Genomic DNA, 19,694 nt, shown 5'->3' with positions numbered 1-19,694 from the left:
TTGGATAGTTTTGAAATAGCATGTATAAACCCTACACAGCAAATAAGAGATAAACTAGCCTATGGCTAAAAATCTCTATAATAAAGGGAAAAAAAAAACCTACACAGCAAAAAAAAATGTAATATCGATCAACGTAATTCAAGCTGATGTATGAAATAATGATGTAATAACAAAAAGCAGATACAATATTACATCAATAGATGTAATTTTGTTAGCAAAATCAATGTACATCGTACAACGTAATATTACACAACCGACGGAATGACCTCTGTGCAGCTGTTTGGATGTAATATTCAACAACTTTTTTTATTTTATTTTTTATTTTTTCCATATTGTCTGGCTATACTCGAGCTATAAGCACGTAATTCAAAATAAAATGCTGCTGAATGTTCACCATTATTATTCACTGACTACGGCGAAAATAGTTTTGATTAACATATTGTTTTAAAGCAGTCTAAAAAATAACATGTCGAATTTCAACTTAGTTTTTCTTGAGGTTTTCCTTAATACATATTATGGCGGAAATGTTACATTGTTCCTTTTGAAAAAGTACTCGAGAATATTATGCCCGTTCTGTCAGATGGACGACGAGCGCGAAACGACGAACCGATGTGTTGTTTACCGCCATCGACCCATTCTCTATTTTTGATGAATCACTTTGCTACACTGCGGGCCACAACATACTCACACATTCTCACATATACGATTTAAAACGACGTAGTTATGCGTATTTTCATTGGCATAAATAAATAACATGTAACAGTGTGTGCATGAGGCAGTTTGTTTTCATTCGACACAAGTCCACCAAGCACCAACCAGAGAGAACAAAACGACCCAGAGTCGACTAGACGTCTGACGAAAAAAAAATATTGAAGCAAAAATTTGTACATCGACGATGAGCAGCAGCGACTACTGTGTTGTATTATAGTGTGACAGCCATACAGAGAAAAGCACCTTGCCCAAGAGTGAGTTCAATTTTACGTATTTTTGTGCAATTATATAAGCATAATTTGAGCTGTGAAGTGTTGGTTATTGATCCGCAGTGAATTTTGTGTAAAAATTGCAACCCAGAAGACAACGGTAAAGACGATGATGAAAAATCCGCAGTTTTCTACGTCATGACATTTTCCCATGAATGAGAATGAGGTTCCTCCTTGTTTCGGTGTCGTGTGGTCGGTGTGAGCGCAGTAAATACGCAAAATAAAAGTTCCTAATGCCACAACACATTTGCTTGGCCACACATCTCGTGCATCATATTGTTTTTGGTGGTGAAGATATTATAGGGTGTGAAAATTCTTTCCCAATAACGGTATTCGTAGTGTGTCGATGTACGCTCTAATCGTTGTTGTGTTCGATCTAACGGAATCAATCTGACCCGAAGGACACCCGCCCTCAATTGCGGCAATATACATCCGCACTTTGCGCTCTCCGACTCGAGACGACAAAACAAAAGAGTCAACAGTGTAACTAGCAGAGAGTGACGTGAAAAAGTGTTTTCCTTTTTCGGAAGCGCCATTATTAAAGTAATCTTGTTTTGTTGCCGTCCTTTTCTGGAAGTTTCCCCTCTTCCTGTGACAGCTGATACATTGAATGCATTTTTGTAGTTTAAAGTGCGGATTTTGATTTTAATTTGCGAATGACATCGAACGAAAATCTTGACGCAATTTCCTCTATCCTTGTGTTTTTAGGACCAAAAAAAAAAGTTACTCAAAGGATCCAGCGAATCATTCGCCATTGAAACTCGGTGGAATGTCAATGAACTTCCTGATTGCCACAGTACCATAACCCTCGTCTAATAAACTCTAGCGGAGCAACCATCCATCGGTGGTACATTTGAGGTTGTTTGATCGTACCTGTAGTAGCTAGAGCCAGCCATACGAGTAAAGAAACAGAAGGAGAAAAAATCCAAATCAACTCAACGCAAACCAGCGGTGCAACTTACGCGGATTGTACAAGCTTAGTCGAAACCAGTTCTTGTATTGAGCGACAGTTACAGCGCTATAGGCAAAGGTGAGTTAAGGCATGCAGTGCCAGAGTTCATATCTATATTAGTTTTTCTACGAATAGGTTGCAGTAGGTTGATCGACTGATCGAGATTTTATGACAATGCACTCTGTGCAACTTCATGGCATGACTTTCGGGGTCACGCTGATAAGCTATATTGATTGACAGCTTTGGCTTCAGCTGATTAGAATTAACCATATCAATACAGAGCTGGAAAAAGGGCCTAAGAGCTTTGTAAACAATGCCTTTTCTAGATGATTTCTAGAAAGTCAACACTAGGGAAGACTTCCCCCCTACCCGATGGTTATGTTGGTTTGCTTGGGCGTGTCCTGAATTCCTAGAGATCATCGAGAAAAATTATTGTTTACAAAATCGTTTAGGTCCTTTTTCCAGCTCTATACTGATTTAGTAAGGACTATTTTTCACACAGAAAAGGCGCTGTTTAATTCATGTAATAAAAATCCCTATATAAAAGTTTGAAAAGGTGGAAATTATACGCTTTTGATGTATATTTTAGGCGACTCAGGGAATTAGAGATAAGTGTAAAATACATTTCATAAGGGTAGCGTGGAATTTATAGGACTTGTTATATTTAGTTACGACATGATTAAAGTTGTATGAACTAAAATCAACGGTGCTTAACCCTGTAATGGAAACCTGGGGTACATATGCATAATCATTTGGAGTAGGGTATGATGGGGCAAGAGTGCCACCTTAACAATTGTACCTTCTATATATGCCAAATAGTTGTATTTATAGGAGTTTCTACACCGTATTGCAAGTCCATATTATTACCTTTATACATCTGCAATGTAATTTAAATTATATCTAGTCATTTTTTTTTAAAATGTCATCTCAAAACTTTTTGTTTTAACTGCAGTGTGGCAAAAGGGCCATGCGTCTTAAATTGAGTGAAATCTATTAATGCTTGTTTATAAACATAACCTTTTGATTATTAATCATACTAGAAACAGCTGTTATTGCAGCGTTGCCCAACGTGCGGCCCGCGGGCCGGACGTAATCTCTGGATCTCAGCAAGGATATCATTCTAGCGCAATTTTATTCATAATTATGAATTTTAGCCCAGAATGAATGAGAAATAAACCAAAATGGATCTTAAAACATAGTAATCGATCAAAGATACAGCCATTTAAAAAATCAAGTTTAGAATCAAGTGTGATACTATCACTGCTAGACTAGATCTTTGGTTCATCGGAGAAGGGAAGCTTAGTAATCCCCATCGCCTGCCCATGGCGCCATTCTATCGCGGCATGTGCCAGCAACGCCGGCCATAAACCTACCGTCTCCAACACTCCACTATAAAGCTTGAAATTAAGTGCGCCCACCACAACAAGGTGCAAAAACTAGCCAAGGTGAGGATATTGTTGGACAGTTGAAGATCTTTAGAATAATACTTACTGAACTTCTGAAGTATTTGAAAAAAAAAAAAAAAATGGCCATAGAAGTTTTTGGAGATATTTGATCACCTGAAAGTCTTTGGAATCCTTTCTAAGAGACGCAATTTGAATTGCTGGATACCATCAGAATAGTACCTATTTAACCTGAAGGTAACTTACCGAAGATATGTGTTTACATCTCAGTATCCTCCAGCTTAGCGATGTGGTTTGGATTGTTAATTATTTATGGAGATTTCATCGCGGAGTCGGTTTGTACGAGAGCCGTGGGACTCGACGAGCAACTCAGCGGAGACGGAGATTTCTATCTCCTCTCGGAGGGGAAACGAATTCTCCAAGAGACCGCCCACCAGGAGCTCCCTCCGGTGGCTAAACTCCACTGGGTCGGAGCCAGGGAGTGGGATGCCTCCCCCATCCGATCAGATAGAACCATGGCCAACCGATTCAGAGCAGGGGACAACTCGGCGGAAATGAGAACCTGCCTCACCGAGCGACTGAGAACGATGTATCATAACTCTAACTCCGATACACCGACGGATCGAAGGCTAGGGGCCGAGTAGGTTTTGGAGTAACTGATGGCCGAACATCCCATTTCTGGAAACTCCCGGACCAATGCTCGGTCTTCTCAGCAGAAGCAGCAGCCCTACATTACGCGGCCTCCCTACCATCCTCGTCCCCTCTATGCATACTCACGGACTCCGCCAGCGCTCTGGCTGCATTGGAATCTTCCACTGCACGCCATCCCGTGGATTCAGGCCATCCAGAAGCACACACAACCCGGCACCACCTTCATGTGGATACCGGGCCACTGCGGAATCGCCGGTAACATTGAAGCCGACCACCTCGCGGCCACCGGACGAAGCGGCCGTCTTGACCACAAGTCGGTCCCCAGACAAGACCTGAAAGTCTGGATAAAATCTACCATCAGGTCAGCATGGGGCAACGAATGGAACAGCAACCAAGAGCTTTTCATTAGAAAGGTCAAAGGGGAAACGGCCCCATGGACGGACACCAAAAGTTACGCGGAACAGAGAATACTCTCCAGACTTCGAACCGGTCACACCCGGATTACTCACAACATGGGAAGCAGCAGCGGTGGAGGCTTCCGGAGGAGATGCGACGCGTGCCGAACAACGATGACGGTTGAGCACATCCTTATCAACTGCCCGTGTTTCCACGGATCCAACTCATCTGCTTTACGAAGGAAGCAGGAATCTACAAAAATATTTAAAATACGATATTGATAGCAGACCCGGCAACCCTGCCGGCAGCGGCTGCCAGGGTCACCTGGCAGTTTCTGCCGGTGGGGCTCTACCGGGGTCCTGAATTTAGTCACTATAACACGAAAAATACTATTTTGATAGCAGGCCTGGCAACCCCTGCCGGTAGGAACTACCAGGTTCACCTGGCAGCCTCTGCCGGTGGGGCTCTACCGGGGTCCTTTAGACAGCCTCTGAAATGAAAATTTGACAGCTAGCTGAGACAGGAAACATAAGTTTCAAAAACCAAAACTCTGTACATTCTAAAAACTCTGTAAACCCCCTTTTCCCCTAGGAATACCCCCCTCTGGGGTATTCGGAGACGAGCCAGCCAACGGCTGAAAGTCTCCTTAATAAAGATATAAAAAAAAAAAAAAAAAAAAAATATGGAGATCGCTGATCACCTGCTGGTCTTTGAAACAATTTCCAAGCAACCCGGTATCGGGGGTGAATATCTGAGAGGCGTGTCTTAAATTTTAGGACAGTTGAAGATCTACAGAATAAAACTTGAATAGACTTGAAAAAATATCATGTGAAGTTTTTGGACATCTCTGATCACCTGAAGGTCTTTGGAATAATTTCTGAGTCACCTGGTATCATGAGAGAATATCTGGAAGATGTGATTTTAATTGTTGGACAGTTTGAGACCTGCTCATCCTGAAGTCTTAAAAAAGTACCCGGAGGACTCTATGGAAATCTTAAAACAGATGACGGTCTTGCCTGGTATCATAGAGAGAATATCTGAGAGATGTGATTTGAATAGTTGAATATTTTCAGAATGATGCCTAATCAACCTGAATTCTTGACAAAGCCTGAGGTTATCATGGGGATCTCTGATCAGCTGATAGTCTTCTTTTTTTTTGTAGACTACAGGTTGCAGCCCTTTTGGAGCTCATTTGTCAAGGCTTGCTCTATCCAATAAATCCACTACTCGAACGCCAGAAGAGATAACCAATGGTGGTCGAATATGCACTGCTAACACATTTGAGTAGTGACCTATTGGGAAAGCATGTTAATATAACGATTGTGTGAACTTACCTATGAATTCTGGGCTTACTTGTGTTGCTCAATCATCATCGGTTGACTGGGGATGCTGTGTGGATTGTTATTGCTGAATCATCAGTTGGTTGAGGATGCTTTGTGGGTTGTCATTGTCGTTGCCTCGGACCGACCTCGTCATCAGAATCGGTTCCTCTCATGATGGGATCCTCATCACTAAATCCGAGGAAGTCTGATGGAACTAGGTCTTCTGAATCACTCTCCCAGTCCGAGTAGCTGCTTGTCTCAAATTCCGACTCCACCATGCTACTATACAGGTTTTTAGTGGTTTGTTTGAATATTAACTGGATTATTTATATATTGTTATTGTTCTTGTACCATGCTGGAGGGGGTATTGAGCCTGGTCGCCAGTGTAATGTTGATGACCAATTATACACCTTTCATGCAGCAATAAAATAGATAAAGATGAGATGGCTCTTAGATGATGACTTATGCGAGTCGATTGAAATCAGCCAAATACTAAATACCTCTTTTTATTGTGATACCAACCATAACAGAAACCGACTTTGAAGCATCATTAACAATACACTCGTTCCGGGGCTTCTATGATTTGATATGATTAGTAATATCAAATTATCAAATAGTGTTAAATGCAAACGAAAAAGAGATACAACCAGGATTAGTTCTCCAAATTAATAGTTTCATCTGAATACCCAACCAACCATATCTCAGTTACATTGTCTCACTCTGAATCCACATTCAAAGCTACCACAAGTACCACAAGTTCAACAACGCCCAAGTATGGGCAGCTCAATGTTAATACCATTTACTCTTTGAATCAACGTACAATAACATGATAATCTGCTAAAAAACACCTAAGAATGTATAGAGATAAAGCTCAAAAATACAGTTTTAACTGATGGTACTTTATAAACATCAAACTGTCCAATATTGGACCCTGCCAACACACGGTACCTGCACGGCAATGCGGGCTGTCGCAATAACCTTTAACTCCAACGCAGGCAACGGCTGTAATTAAATTAATTCCATTAACTACTGCTTTAATTACTTTTTAACTCAATTAATTACAGTTTAAATTTCGTAATTACTTTTAATTACATTAATTACGGATAGATAATTTTAATTACCGTCAGTACTATTTCAAAACGGGTACACGACGTTAGGCATAATGGACGTTGGGCATAAAGGACGTTAGGCATAATGGACGCTAGGCATAATCTACCCGATGAATTCCAGAAGGATGATAATTGGGATCGTCTATTGATTGCTGACTTCGGTGACAATAATGAAAGAGCCTTAATTGTTGGAACATATGGTACGTTTGCCACAGTTCCTTGTTTGTTTCGGCAACTCGTCACTGTTCATGGCAGTATCGCTCCCTCACATCAGCAGACGGTTCCGCTAGTTTTCATTCTGATGAAAACAAAAACAGAATCGTTGTATCGAAAAGTATGGCAGGAAATCCTGGAAGCAGCAGGTTTTTTTTTTGTTATTGAATGACACACTAAATAATGCACCATTCTTCATTTCATGAGCTGTTCTTTGACATCATATTTTATTCAACCTTAGCTGTTTTTTTGTTATTGAATGAAAAATCACAGAATTCACCATTCATTATTTCATGTGCTGTTCTTTCAGAAAAACCTTTTCTTCTTTGACAATTGCAATATGTGTGTAAGAATATATTACAACAAATGTGTAATTTTTTATTTCTAGATGCGATTGATTTCAAGATATAGTTCATTATAGTTCAGATTACTTAACCGCTTTCGCTACTAATCTTGGATCTAAGCAAATATGTAGCTACGTCACTTATGATATGATAAATAATGGATTCCAAACTGTGCTTATTAAATAAACTATGTTTGTTAAACTTGTATCATTTTTTATTCAATGCTTAGCCTAATTTAAACATTGTGTACTATGCTCGAAACAGGTTTCTAGAGTTACACAGCAGCAAGGTATTTTATGCCTAACGTATATTATGCATAACGTCCATTATGCCTAATGGGGTACACTCCCCCTCGCCGTTAGAATGGTTCATAGATTGCGAAGTGAAGTGCTTCTCAAACTGAAGCGATACATTTCTCGTTCATTCGTTCGAAGCATGAACCTGTCTCATAGCGTTTGTATGAGAAAATGGAAGAGTTGCCAGTCTTCTTGATTTGTTGTCTTCGATTTTACTCAGCCAATTTTGAGCAAACTGCAATCACTTTCTCATACTCGAAATGTGCCACGACCAAATTGGCACAACGATGCAGGGTCTCTGATCAGCTGATGGTATTCGAAATAATATTTGAGCTGCCTAGTATCATGAGAGCTAATAAACGTTATTGGATAGTCTTTAAAATAACACCTGATCAACCTGAAGTCTTAAAAATATCATGAGGACTTCATTGAGATCTTAGAACACCTGAAGATCGTTGGATTCATTTCTGAGCTGCCTGAGATAATATCTATTTCTCGCGTAACATTTTAAAAGGGCCTATCCTCGTTGATCGTTTCTCTCCATATACTTTCTCTTTGGTTTACCACGCGACATAAACAAATTTCACGCTAAGCTCGCAGTACAGTTAGACAGAAAATCGACAGTGAGCATGCATAAGGGCCTATACGCGATGATCGATTCTCTTCGTCGATTTTCTCTTTTGTTAATAACTCGCTAGATTTAACGTTTCTCGGTGCGTTTGCTGTTGATTTTGATAGCCAATACAACCTATTATAACTCTGCATTGAACAAATTCTAGAAAATTGTTTCGCTTAGCTGTAGCAATGCAAAGAGAAAAGCGATGAAGAGAATCGATCATCGCGTATTCGCCCTTATGAATGCTCACTGTCGAAATAATGTTAGCTTGCGAAAGAGAAAATCGATGAAGAGAATCGATCAACAATGATAGGCCCTTTTCTCGTGAAGGGCTGGTAGCAAGTCACTTTTTAGTGACTTGGTCACTATTTTGAAGCCAGTCACTAAAAAGTCACTTTTTACTCCAAAAAGTAACTAAAGTCACTATTTCCCTAAAAATAGTCACTAAAGTCACTTTTTCACTACTTAAATAGAGTGAGATTTAAAATATCAACGAAATGTTTAAATTGAGTAGGTACTAGGCACTAAGAAAGTCTTCAGTAGTTTTAACAAAATATACATATCTGTTAAAAAAATGAAAATTTTAACCAGGGTGACCAGTGAACCGCAAAACTTTAGAACGTCAAGAAAACTATTGGGAAATACCTTCAATTTCGATTTAAAATCGGGAAAAATAAAACTGCTTTCCAAGAAAATAAATTGAAAACCTTGGAAACTTTCCAAAGTTATTTGTCTGTGATAGATTTTCAAAAGTCTTTCAATGATGATTAAGAACTTTAAAAAATCCAAAGTAAATTTTAAAGGATTCTAGGATGACACCAAGATATATCAGACAAGAAGACCAAAGTACAGACTACGAAAGTCTCATGTAAAATTAAGTGCTCTGAGGACCGATTTCTTCATATCCGCTTAATTCTTAAGCCTGGTTTACCTATATAGTTAAACTCAGTTTAACACATACGATCGTCGCTTTTGATTATTGTTTAAATTATTAGAGACGCAAAATTCAGCTCCTAAACAATTTTGGAAATAATTCCTCTAGTTTCGGCAGACGTATTAACCTTTTATTATTTTAAATAAAATGAGAAAGAGAAGGTGAACTTTGTGGAGTAGGAAATGGTTGCTCAGGAGGAACACCGGCAGGGATCTGGCTCATCTTGTCCTTCAAGAGCTGCGATATGAAGATGAAAATGGATTTCAAAACTTCGCCAGGATGTCGATACCAACTTTAGACAAGGTAGTGGGAAAAGTTCTCACTAGATATACATGATTCCTTGAGTTCTGAAAATTTCTGTTAACAACTCAATTCTGCAAAGTCTTCAAACCTTTTGACGTCCCTGAAGTTTAGTTTCTGTTCTCTGGTAAAATTTCTTAAAAGATCAACAATCTGATTTCTTTGAAGTTCTGTGTGTTCTTCAGAAGTTCTGCAAATTTTCCTAAAAATCTATAAAGTTCCTGAATTCCTGAAGATTTAAGATTCTTGAAGATCAACAATTATCGCTGATGTTCACAAAATTTCTAATAATCTACAAACTTCTCGAAAGTTCTGTAATTTTCTCTGCAGATTTTCATGATTCAATGAATATCTGCAAATATCTCTGAACATCTATACACTTTTCTAAAGAATTAAAAGATGATCTAGAAATTTTTGAGCTTTCCGGAAGTTTTAGGAAGTATTCTGATTTTTTTCTAATTTTTCTGAAGCTGTGCAAATATCTCTAAAGATCAGCGAACTTGCCTGAAGTTCTGTAAATATCTTTCAACATCCAAGAACCGCAGTAAAGTTCTGAAAAATTATTTAAACATCTGCTAATTTTTGAGCAGATTTACGATCTACCCTCTGAACTTTTCTGAAGTTCCTAAAATTTATTTCAAATGCTGTAAAGTTTTCTGAAGTACTGTATTTCTGCTCTAAAGATCTACGAACTGCCCTGAAGTTCAATAAATTTCACAGTAGATCTCCGAACTTTTCTAAAGTTCTTTAAATTTCTTTGTAGATTCTTGATCTAAAGATCGGCGAACTTTCCCGAAGATCTGTGAGTTTTGCTGAAGTTTTGCAAATTTTTCTAAAAACGTACGAACTTTCTGACGTTCTACAGACTTCTCTTAAGGTCTACGGACTTCTCTTAAGGTCTACGGACTTCTCTTAAGGTCTACGGACTTCTCTGAAGTTCTTTAGATATATCTATTTCCGACTTCCATGGAGTTCTGCAAAATATTGTACTTTTGTACTTCGCTGCGATTTGTTTTTGGAATTGAGGTGCTTTTCTGACATTTAATGTTTTTTTTTTGAAGATCTGACATTTGTGTGAAACTTTCTGTCAAATTCCTGCAAATATCTTTAAAGTTCTGTAAAGTTGTCTTAAGCTCCGTAGCTCTATTCCCAAGATCTACAAAAAAAAAACTTGAGGCTCAATAAATTTCTCAGTAGATCTGCTAACTTCTCTGATGTTTTGAAATTCCTCTCGGGTTACCCTGAAGATTTGAAAATTTCCTTGAAGATTACCTAAAGTTGTCAAAATTTATCTGAAAATATTTTAACTTCCTTGATGTTTTAAATGTCTCGCTCAAGATCTACAAATTTTCCTGAAACCGTGTAAATATTCTTTTTTTAAACGCCGAACTTCCCTGAAGTTCTGCAATTTTTACTGAAGATCCATTAACATTTCTGAGATTCTTGTGATTTTTTCAAAAGTCCTGTAGCTTTGTTCTGAAGATCTACGAACTTTTCTGATGTTGAATAATGTTTCGAGGATCTCCAAACTTCAGTGAAATACTTTATATATCACTGTAGATTCTTGGAATTGTCTGAAGTTATGCGAATTTCCCTGAAGATTTGTAAAATTTCGCTTATAGTTTTACAAATTGATTTGAAATTATTTTTGCTTGCTTGAAGTTTTGAAAATTTCTTTGAACATTTATCTGAAGATCTACGACCTAACTTGTGATTTTGTTTTTATGGATTTCTGTTAATTACTTTTAATTTGTTTGTAGTTCTGTTCTCAAGATCTACGAACTACCCTGAAGCTCAACAAATTTCTCAGTAGATCTCCGACCCTCTCTGAAGCTCAAAAAAATTCTAAGTAGGCTCTCAGACCTGCTGTCTGGCATGCTTATTCTTATACAATACATGCTTCGTCTGCTTCCTTTTGACGGTTTCCAGTCTCTCTTTTTCGGCTGTTTCCTTTTTACGACGATTTTGATCCTCCACATACAAATCAGCGAAGAGCGAGCATGACAAGACTCTCTGAATAAACTTGTCTCGTTCGCACACGTTGTCTTAGCTGTCAGATGCTTGTCAAGTTCAGTGTCCTTAAGAAACGTTTCGAGAAACTGAACGAAAAACTTCTTTTGAATTACGATTGAAGTGATAATTGGAAAATTCCCTGAATATTCCAGGCTTTTTCCAGAAAAAATAAAATTCCCTGTAAATTCCCGGTTTTACAGGTAGTAGACACCCTGTTGTAAACATTATGATTATGAAATAACTCCAAATCTAGCGTTTATAACGTGTGTACTATATTTCGCAGAAATGTATTTTTCATGCAGTGCAAAAGACACGAGCGCTATCATGAATTTCTATGAAGATCCATGCCTCTACATGAAATTCGCAGTACTTCCATGATGTTCCCCGATCTACCGATGAAATACCTATATACCTACTTCTATAGCAAACCCCACACGCATCAATATATTGACGCGAAGGGGAATTATTGACAATAATATTGATGATGTGAATTCAGAAATATTGTCAATCTCGATATATTGTCAATCTCGATATATTGACGTCAATATAGAATGTATTGACAATACATTCTACAGAAATATCCCCAAACTTCTCAGAAGTTCCCAAAACTACTGTAAAATTCCCAAATTTCCATTAAATCCTCCCAACTTCTATGAAGTTCTCAGAACAGTTACCAGAGGAGAAACAACTATAAATACATCCAAAAAGTTCCATTCGCATTTCTAAGCGAATAGAAAACAGAATAGTCGAGCAGTAGCAAATCTGGTGTAAAATAGTGCTCCAATAATGAAACTGAAACTCAGCATTGCAATGGGTGCATTTATAGTTTCAAATTGAAACAGTCTGAGAGCCGGTAGAACGCTCGCTACAGAAGCGTAAAAGCCTCCTAGAAGAAGAAGAAGATTGTCGTTTTTGTACGTTTATATTTAAAGAATTCAGACCTGACACTGTTTTATCATTTCTTCCAGATGGCCACCGACACGGACGACCAGGGCTTCGATGAAGCGTTGAAAAACTTTCAACTGTTGACGGGCCTTTCCCCAGCGCCAACTGTAACCGTCCCGGCTGGCAATCCGTTCCAAATCGGACCGACCGCGCTGGAAGCTTTCCGAGATAACGAAGCCGTCGTGAAGCAAATCTTCGGCACGCATTGCGAGTGCGGTGCCGAAAGAATGCTACCCACCACATCCTCTTGCAACAGCTCCGCCGCCACCGTCGGAAAGCATAATCAGCCTCTCGGCAAACACAGCACTAGTCTAGAGCACGGTATCATCAATCCAACTCCGTTCAAGCACAAGGTCAAGGGTGAGAAAAAGGCAATCGTTCGAGAGTCGATGCTAAAGAACATTGGAAAATGTGTCCACCAGAACTTGGTCAAGCAAAACAGTATTGCCAAGGAGGCAGCCAAACAGCAGAACTCTCCCAACACGTTCCTCCCAGCCGCGGCACCCGCATCACAGCTGAAGCCATCACTTTCGGAGACTAATCTCACCAAATGTTTCAACAGCGACGAGAGCGGTGATATCCTGGACTTTAGGTTACTAGTTGCCCAGTGTAGTGAACTGACACTTTCTTCCTCGGCCAGTACCAGCAAGTCATCGGACGGTCCAAACTACTCACAAAGCAGTTTCAAATCTCTTCGCCAGCCCGACTTTGCCAGTTTCCAACTGAACCGATCCACAGGCAGCAGCACGGCCAACTCGCGCCGGAACCGCCGAGCACGGCAGCTCAAGCGATACAACAGTACCTCGTCGCTGGAATCGGACAGCAGCAGCAATAGTAGCGTTCCATTCGGTATTGGACCACTGGGAACCGCCGTCAGTTGTACGACGGGGCCTTCTACAAGTCAGAGCTCGCAGTGTCAGAATCCACCGCAACAGCAATCTCCCAGCGCGTCATCCCCATCTTCGTCGGCTTCGGCTTCCTGCTCCACACAAGCTCGACTCAACAATGTAATGCCCTGCGATATCACCATCGACGAAATGGCCAGCTACTTCGAAACGCTGGTGCATATTCCGAAGAAGATGTCCAGCATGGCCGAAATGATGTACATTTAAAAAGTGATCGTTGAGGATAGAATGCCAAGTGGTTTTATATTCTTCTGGCTGATATCAATATTAAACACATACACGCGTAAAAATAATACCTACATACACACAAAACAGGGTGAGATTTGGAAAACGTTCTTCACTGAGAAGGAATGCGATCCGTCGGGCTGTGCTCATTTATTTTTGAATATTTGTTTAAGATTTTAGTCTGCTACCTATTTTATTTTCGCAAAGTTAGCTAAAACAAACTGAGCAACCAATTGCGGATTGCATTCGAATAGGATAGTTTGCATCTCGGATTTAGTGTATACTTATATCACGATGTTTATTGGAAAACTACTAAGCTACCTATAATCGGATTCTGTTTTCATTAATTTTATATTTGAAGCAGGATCCGGGTTTCAGGGCCCGGATGAAGCTAGAATTATTTATAAATAATACCCTAAACTACCTACTAACGTGTGGTGATCTGCAGAAACGGGGAATTACTTGCTTGCCGATGAACATATTGCTGAAGCAAGGAGAATCATAAATGTGTGAACTAGCAACTAAAAACGCCGTTACCAACTTTTTTCCGCCACATCTAAATCAATGTTCATTGTAAATGTTGCTGTTCGAAACTAACCGAAACCCTAAGAGCTCGCGTGCAGTACCTACCTTTATTAGTGGATTGGGGCTTGCACTAGAATAGACTGTGCTGTGTTTAGTTTTTAAAACTTTCTGTTCATTACACTTTGAGTCTAAGTTTTCATTTGTAGTGTGCTTACAATAAATCAATCCTTTGTAATTCTTGATCTAATAAAAAATGGTAGTTATTAAGAGGTAACCAAGAAAAATTTCCGTCGTATATCCATGTAAAAGTTAAACTTTTATACATGTAGGAAAATTGGTAGGTAATTTTTTTGGCGAAGCAAAATTCGACAAAGCAAAAGAAACTGTGAAGAACAAAATCTCACTGATGAAATCTACTAGAAAAAAAAACTGTAACCCAGGTAATCTTTTGTAGCGTAAAAAGTAATGGATGGTATTAGCGTTACAGTGCAGAAGTAAAACAATGTTTGGGAGCAGATGCAGGAAGCGATGATCCGAACACACAAATTCAGATTATGTAGTGTCAACGCGGTGTATTTGAGTTTAAATATTTTCCAATAAAAAGAGTTATTCCAAAACAAAAAAAAAAATGTTGTTCAATGCTTGGATGGAGTGTGTGAATTTTTCGCGGGGAGGGAGTGGGTTGTGGACAATTGTGGGTATATGAGTTTTTTTTTCCGCGGAGGTATGGCAACCCGTAAATTCCTGAAGACGGCCAGATTGATATCGTCCGAGTAAACAAATATATAGATTTCCTTAGGGAGGTTTTGGAAGATCCCGTTCATCCGTGTGATAACCGATCCGATCCTTATAGGAACCCCAGTCTCCTCCAAGAAAGTCCCCGTGAGGTAGTTCCCAATAGGCACCTGGAAGGTTCGGCCGAATAAATAATTCTTTATGAAGTGTCCGCGAAGGCCTTATTTCGCTAGTTGTCCAATGACGTCAGGCATCCAGGTCCTATTCAGGGTTGCTTTTACTCACTTGCTATAAACTATTGTTTTTCGGAGTTATGAAATACATCTAATTAATGATATTTTGAAAAGTATGTTTGACTCGAAAAACCTGTCTATTTTGCTTTCAAATCGTCACAATCAACGATTTTACTATTCGAAAGCGTTCATTCAGAGTGTTGCCAGTGGTCGAGAAGTTCTTTGTTTTCTAGGATGTTCAACAGGGTGTCTACTACCTGGAAAAATCTGGAAAACCGGGAATTTTATTTTTTCTGGAAAAACCTGGAATATTCAGGGAATTTTCCAATTATCACTTCATTCGTAATTCAAAAGAAGTTTTTCGCTCAGTTTCTCGAAACGTTTCTTAAGTACACTGAACTTGACAAGCATCTGACAGCTAAGACAACGTGTGCGAACGAGACAAGTTCATTCAGAGAGTCTTGTCACGCTCGCTCTTCGCTGATTTGTATGTGGAGGATCAAAATCGTCGTAAAAAGGAAACGACCGAAGAAGAGAGACTGGCAACCGACAAAAGGAAGCATACGAAGCATGTATTGTATAAGAATAAGCATGCCAGACAGCAGGTCTGAGAGCCTACATATAATTTTTTTGAGCTTCAGAGAGGGTCGGAGATCTACTGAGAAATTTGTTGAGCTTCAGAGTAGTTCGTTGATCTTGAGAACAGAACTACAAACAAATTAAAAGTAATTAACAGAAATTCATAAAAACAAAATCACAAGAGAGGTCGTAGATCTTCAGATAAATGTTCAAAGAAATTTTCAAAACTTCAAGCAAGCAAAAATAATTTCAAATCAATTTGTAAAACTATAAGCGAAATTTTGCAAATCTTCAGGGAAATTCGCATAACTTCAGACAAGTCCAAGAATCTACAGTGAAATATAAAGTATTTCACAGAAGTTTGGAGATCCTCGAAACATTAGTCAACATCAGAAAAGTTCGTAGATCTTCAGAACAAAGCTACAGAACTTTGAAAAAAATCACAGGACTTCTGAAAAAAACAGAAGAATCTCAGAAATGTTAATAAATCTTCAGTAAAAATTGCAGAACTGCAGGGAAGTTCGGCGATTAAAAAAAATATTTACGTGATTTCAGGAAAATTTGTAGATCTTTAGAGATACATTTAAAACTTCAAGGAAGCTCAAATATTTTCAGATAAATTTTGACAACTTTAGGTAATCTTCAATGAAAGTTTCAAATATTAAGGGTAACCCGAGAGAAATTTACAAAACATCAGAGAAGTTTGCAGATCTACTGAGAAATTTATTGAGCCTCAAGTTTTTTTTTGTAGACCTTGGGAATAGAGCTACGGAGCTTAAGATAACTTTACAGAACTTTAAAGATATTTGCAGGAATTTGACAGAAAGTTTCACAGTTTCACACAAATGTGAGATCTTCAGAAAAATTCGTTAAATGCAAATGAAAATGAAAAGCACCTCAATTCCAAAAACAAATCGCAACTAAGTACTAAAGTACAATATTTTGCAGAACTCCATGGAAGTCGGAAATAGATAGATCTAAAGAACTTCAGAGAAGTCCGTAGACCTTAAGAGAAGTCTGTAGAACGTCAGAAAGTTCGTACGTTTTTAGAAAAATTTGCAAAACTTCAGCAAAACTCGCAGATCTTAGGGAAAGTTCGCCGATCTTTAGATCAAGAATCCACAAAGAAATTTAAAGAACTTTGGAAAAGTTCGGAGATCTACTGTGAAATTTATTGAACTTCAGGGCAGTTCGTAGATCTTTAGAGCAGAAATACAGTACTTCAAAAAACTCTACAGAATTTGAAATAAATTTTAGGAACTTCAGAAAAGTTCAGAGGGTAGATCGTAAATCTACTCAAAAATTAGCAGATGTTTAAATAAATTTTCTGAATTTTACTGTGTTTCTTGGATTTTGAAAAACATTTACAGAACTTCAGGTAAATTCGCTGATCTTTAGAGATATTTGCACAGCTTCAGAAAAATTAGAAAAACTTCAGAATACCCCTAAAACTTCAGGAAAGCTAAAAAATTTCTAGATAATCTTTTCATTCTTTAGAAAAGTGTATAGATGTTCAGAGATATTTGCAGATATTCATCGAATCATGAAAATCTGCAGAGAAAATTACAGAACTTTCGAGAATTTTGTAGATTATTAGAATTTTTGTGAACATCAGAGATAATTGTTGATTTTCAAGGATCTTAAATCTTCAGGGATTCAGGAACTTAGTAGATTTTTAGGAAAATTTGCAGAACTTCTGAAGAACACACAGAACTTCAAAGACATCTGTAGAACTACCGAGAAATTTGCAGATCGTCAGGAATGATTGTTGACCTTTAAAGAAATTTTACCCGAAAACAGAAACAAAACTTCAGGGACGTTAGAAGGTTTGAAGATCTTGTAGAATTGAGTTGTTAACAGAAATTTTCAGAACTCAAGGAATCATGTAGATCTAGTGAGAACTTTTCCCACTAGCTTGTCTAAAGTTGGTTTCAACATCCTGGCGAGGTTTTGAAATCCATTTTCATCTTCATATCGCAGCTCTTGAAGGACAAGATGAGCCAGATCCCTGCCGGTGTTCCTCCTGAGCAACCATGTTCTACTCCACAAAGTTCACCTTCTCTTTCTCATTTTATTTAAAATAATAAAAGCAAATACGTCTGCCGAAACTAGAACAATTTTCCGGTAATTCATGATGGAAGTATTTACTATTGATGCATTTACTAAACATAAATTGTACAAATTAATATTAAACAACCTATGTTTATCTGTTCTGCTGTAATATTCAATAACTTTTTTGCTGTGCCGACTTATAAGTACCAACGCCCAAGTTTGAACAATCGAAAATAACATAAATCAATAAGTACATAAAAGGGATTCCAGATGGATAAATAGATAAAATAATAATGTGTATAATTTGTATGCACCTGGAATTTTTTCATCCGACCTGGAAAAACCTGGAAAACTCAGGGAATTTGATTCCTTGGATTGAGTAGACACCCTGTTCAAGAGCCGCTTATTAACCATTTATCTCCATGATCTTGGAGCGTCATCAGGTTAGGGAGCTGGGATTTGCAGCCAGAGATGGATCGCTTTTTTTTAGCATGGTTCATTACTTTTTAATAGTACATTCATACATTCGCGAAATATTTCAAGGCTGCTTTCAACAATTCAGTGGCATCGGACTCACGAATAATTGCTGCACTCGATGGTAATCCAAGGGATGAAATCGAATTCAGTATCTTTGAAATCTCAACGCATCACGTCGAAGCAGCTATAGACAAATTGAAACCTTCTTGCTCTGTTAGTCCCGACGGAATTCCCGCCTGTGTATTGAATAAATGTTCTGATGCTCTTGTTTACCCATTCACTGTTTTATCTTATTCTTCTTGTTATTTGGTTTATTTAACGTCGGTCTCTGTTCCGCAATCTAGTGCCATTCACCGACGGACATCGATTGCCATACATTGACGGAAATCGAATGTGCAGGAAGGCAGCTTCCACACCTGCGTAGGATATCCCATTCCCATCCCACCCATTCAACACACATGCGCCGGGACCAACGGCTTTACTTCCCTTCCGAAGGAAGACGTGACCAGAGATTTTTATGCCTCAGAAAAATCCCACCCGACCTCGGCTGGGATTGAACCCAGACTCATTGGAGTGAGAAAGCAGTTACGCTTACCACTACACCACTGCCGCCGGCTCATTGTTTTATACAATGCTTCCTTGGCGCAACGTAAATTTCTTTTTTTCCTGGAAATTTTCTGACATGTTCCCTGTATACAAGAATGGTGATATGGCTAATATTGAAAACTATCGTGGTATTACCAACCGGTGGAAACTAACAATTTTAAATTGGCTCACTACTTGACTAGCCTATTGGTCCCAAGCAAATCTATTAACGTACCCCATTCTAGTTAAAATTCTAGTACTACACTATGTTTGTTTTGATTCTCTATGAAATTTTTTACAGATTTTCCTATGTTCAGGGCTGTTACAACAGGCGCGGATTTCGCGAATTTCGCGGATTTGTTGCGGATTTGAACTTTTAGTCGCGAAAATCGCGGAAACATTAAATGATGTCGCGAAAATCGCGAAGGGACTGGCGTGCTGTCACAAAAATTGTGGAATTCATTGTAACCTTTTCATCAATTTTGTTATTCATTTGGCTCTCAATTGTTACCGGTTTAAACCAAACACCCTGCAAATTATCGAGAAATGATCTCAATTCGATAACTCACACCGGATTCACACGGAAATTCCCTGGGGTCTGTCCAATGTGAGACATTTTTATGGTTTGTGTCCGATCTATTGCTACGTATACAAGATGTTATAGGTTCTGAAATCATTCTGGAGATCAGATTATTTTTCTACTAGATCACCCAAGACTAATTCAAAATCTGTAGTATCGAAATATGCCCAAACAAATTTGCAGTGTCTATGTGGATCATGCCAACCTATTTCCGTGTATGCCAAATGTTCTAGGATTTCCAAATCGATATTTCGATGCTACCAATATTATTCCAGTCTTTGTTGATTTAGTAAAACAGATCATCTGAACAGCAGGACAATTTGG

At 38.6% G+C, this 19,694-nt stretch overlaps 1 protein-coding gene across 2 annotated transcripts; it reads left to right on the top strand.

Moving 5' to 3' along the window:
* Window positions 1–848: 848 nt before the first annotated feature.
* LOC135709502 (uncharacterized) lies at window positions 849–14,350 on the top strand. 2 transcript variants are annotated; one of them, XM_065231889.1, is made up of 3 exons: window positions 849–965; window positions 1,689–2,010; window positions 12,498–14,350. In XM_065231889.1, exon 3 carries the CDS (start codon window positions 12,498–12,500, stop codon window positions 13,584–13,586), a length of 1,089 nt encoding a protein of 362 aa, XP_065087961.1. In that variant the 5' UTR covers window positions 849–965; window positions 1,689–2,010; the 3' UTR covers window positions 13,587–14,350. The 2 variants fall into 2 exon arrangements, with proteins under 2 accessions (XP_065087961.1, XP_065087960.1); XM_065231888.1 differs by having other exon boundaries at window positions 849–1,080.
* Window positions 14,351–19,694: the final 5,344 nt, after the last annotated feature.

This window comes from Ochlerotatus camptorhynchus, unplaced genomic scaffold, assembly GCF_037179485.1.
Source record: "Ochlerotatus camptorhynchus isolate MF236.1 unplaced genomic scaffold, CSIRO-AGI_Acam_v1.1 ptg000361l, whole genome shotgun sequence".
In the NCBI taxonomy this organism is placed as follows: domain Eukaryota; kingdom Metazoa; phylum Arthropoda; class Insecta; order Diptera; family Culicidae; genus Ochlerotatus; species Ochlerotatus camptorhynchus.
This window is presented reverse-complemented; position numbering and strand designations above follow the sequence as displayed.

Excerpts from the sequence above, each read along its gene's own strand:
- LOC135709502 (XM_065231889.1), top strand. The coding sequence starts at position 12,498 with ATGGCCACCGACACGGACGACCAGGGCTTCGATGAAGCGTTGAAAAAC.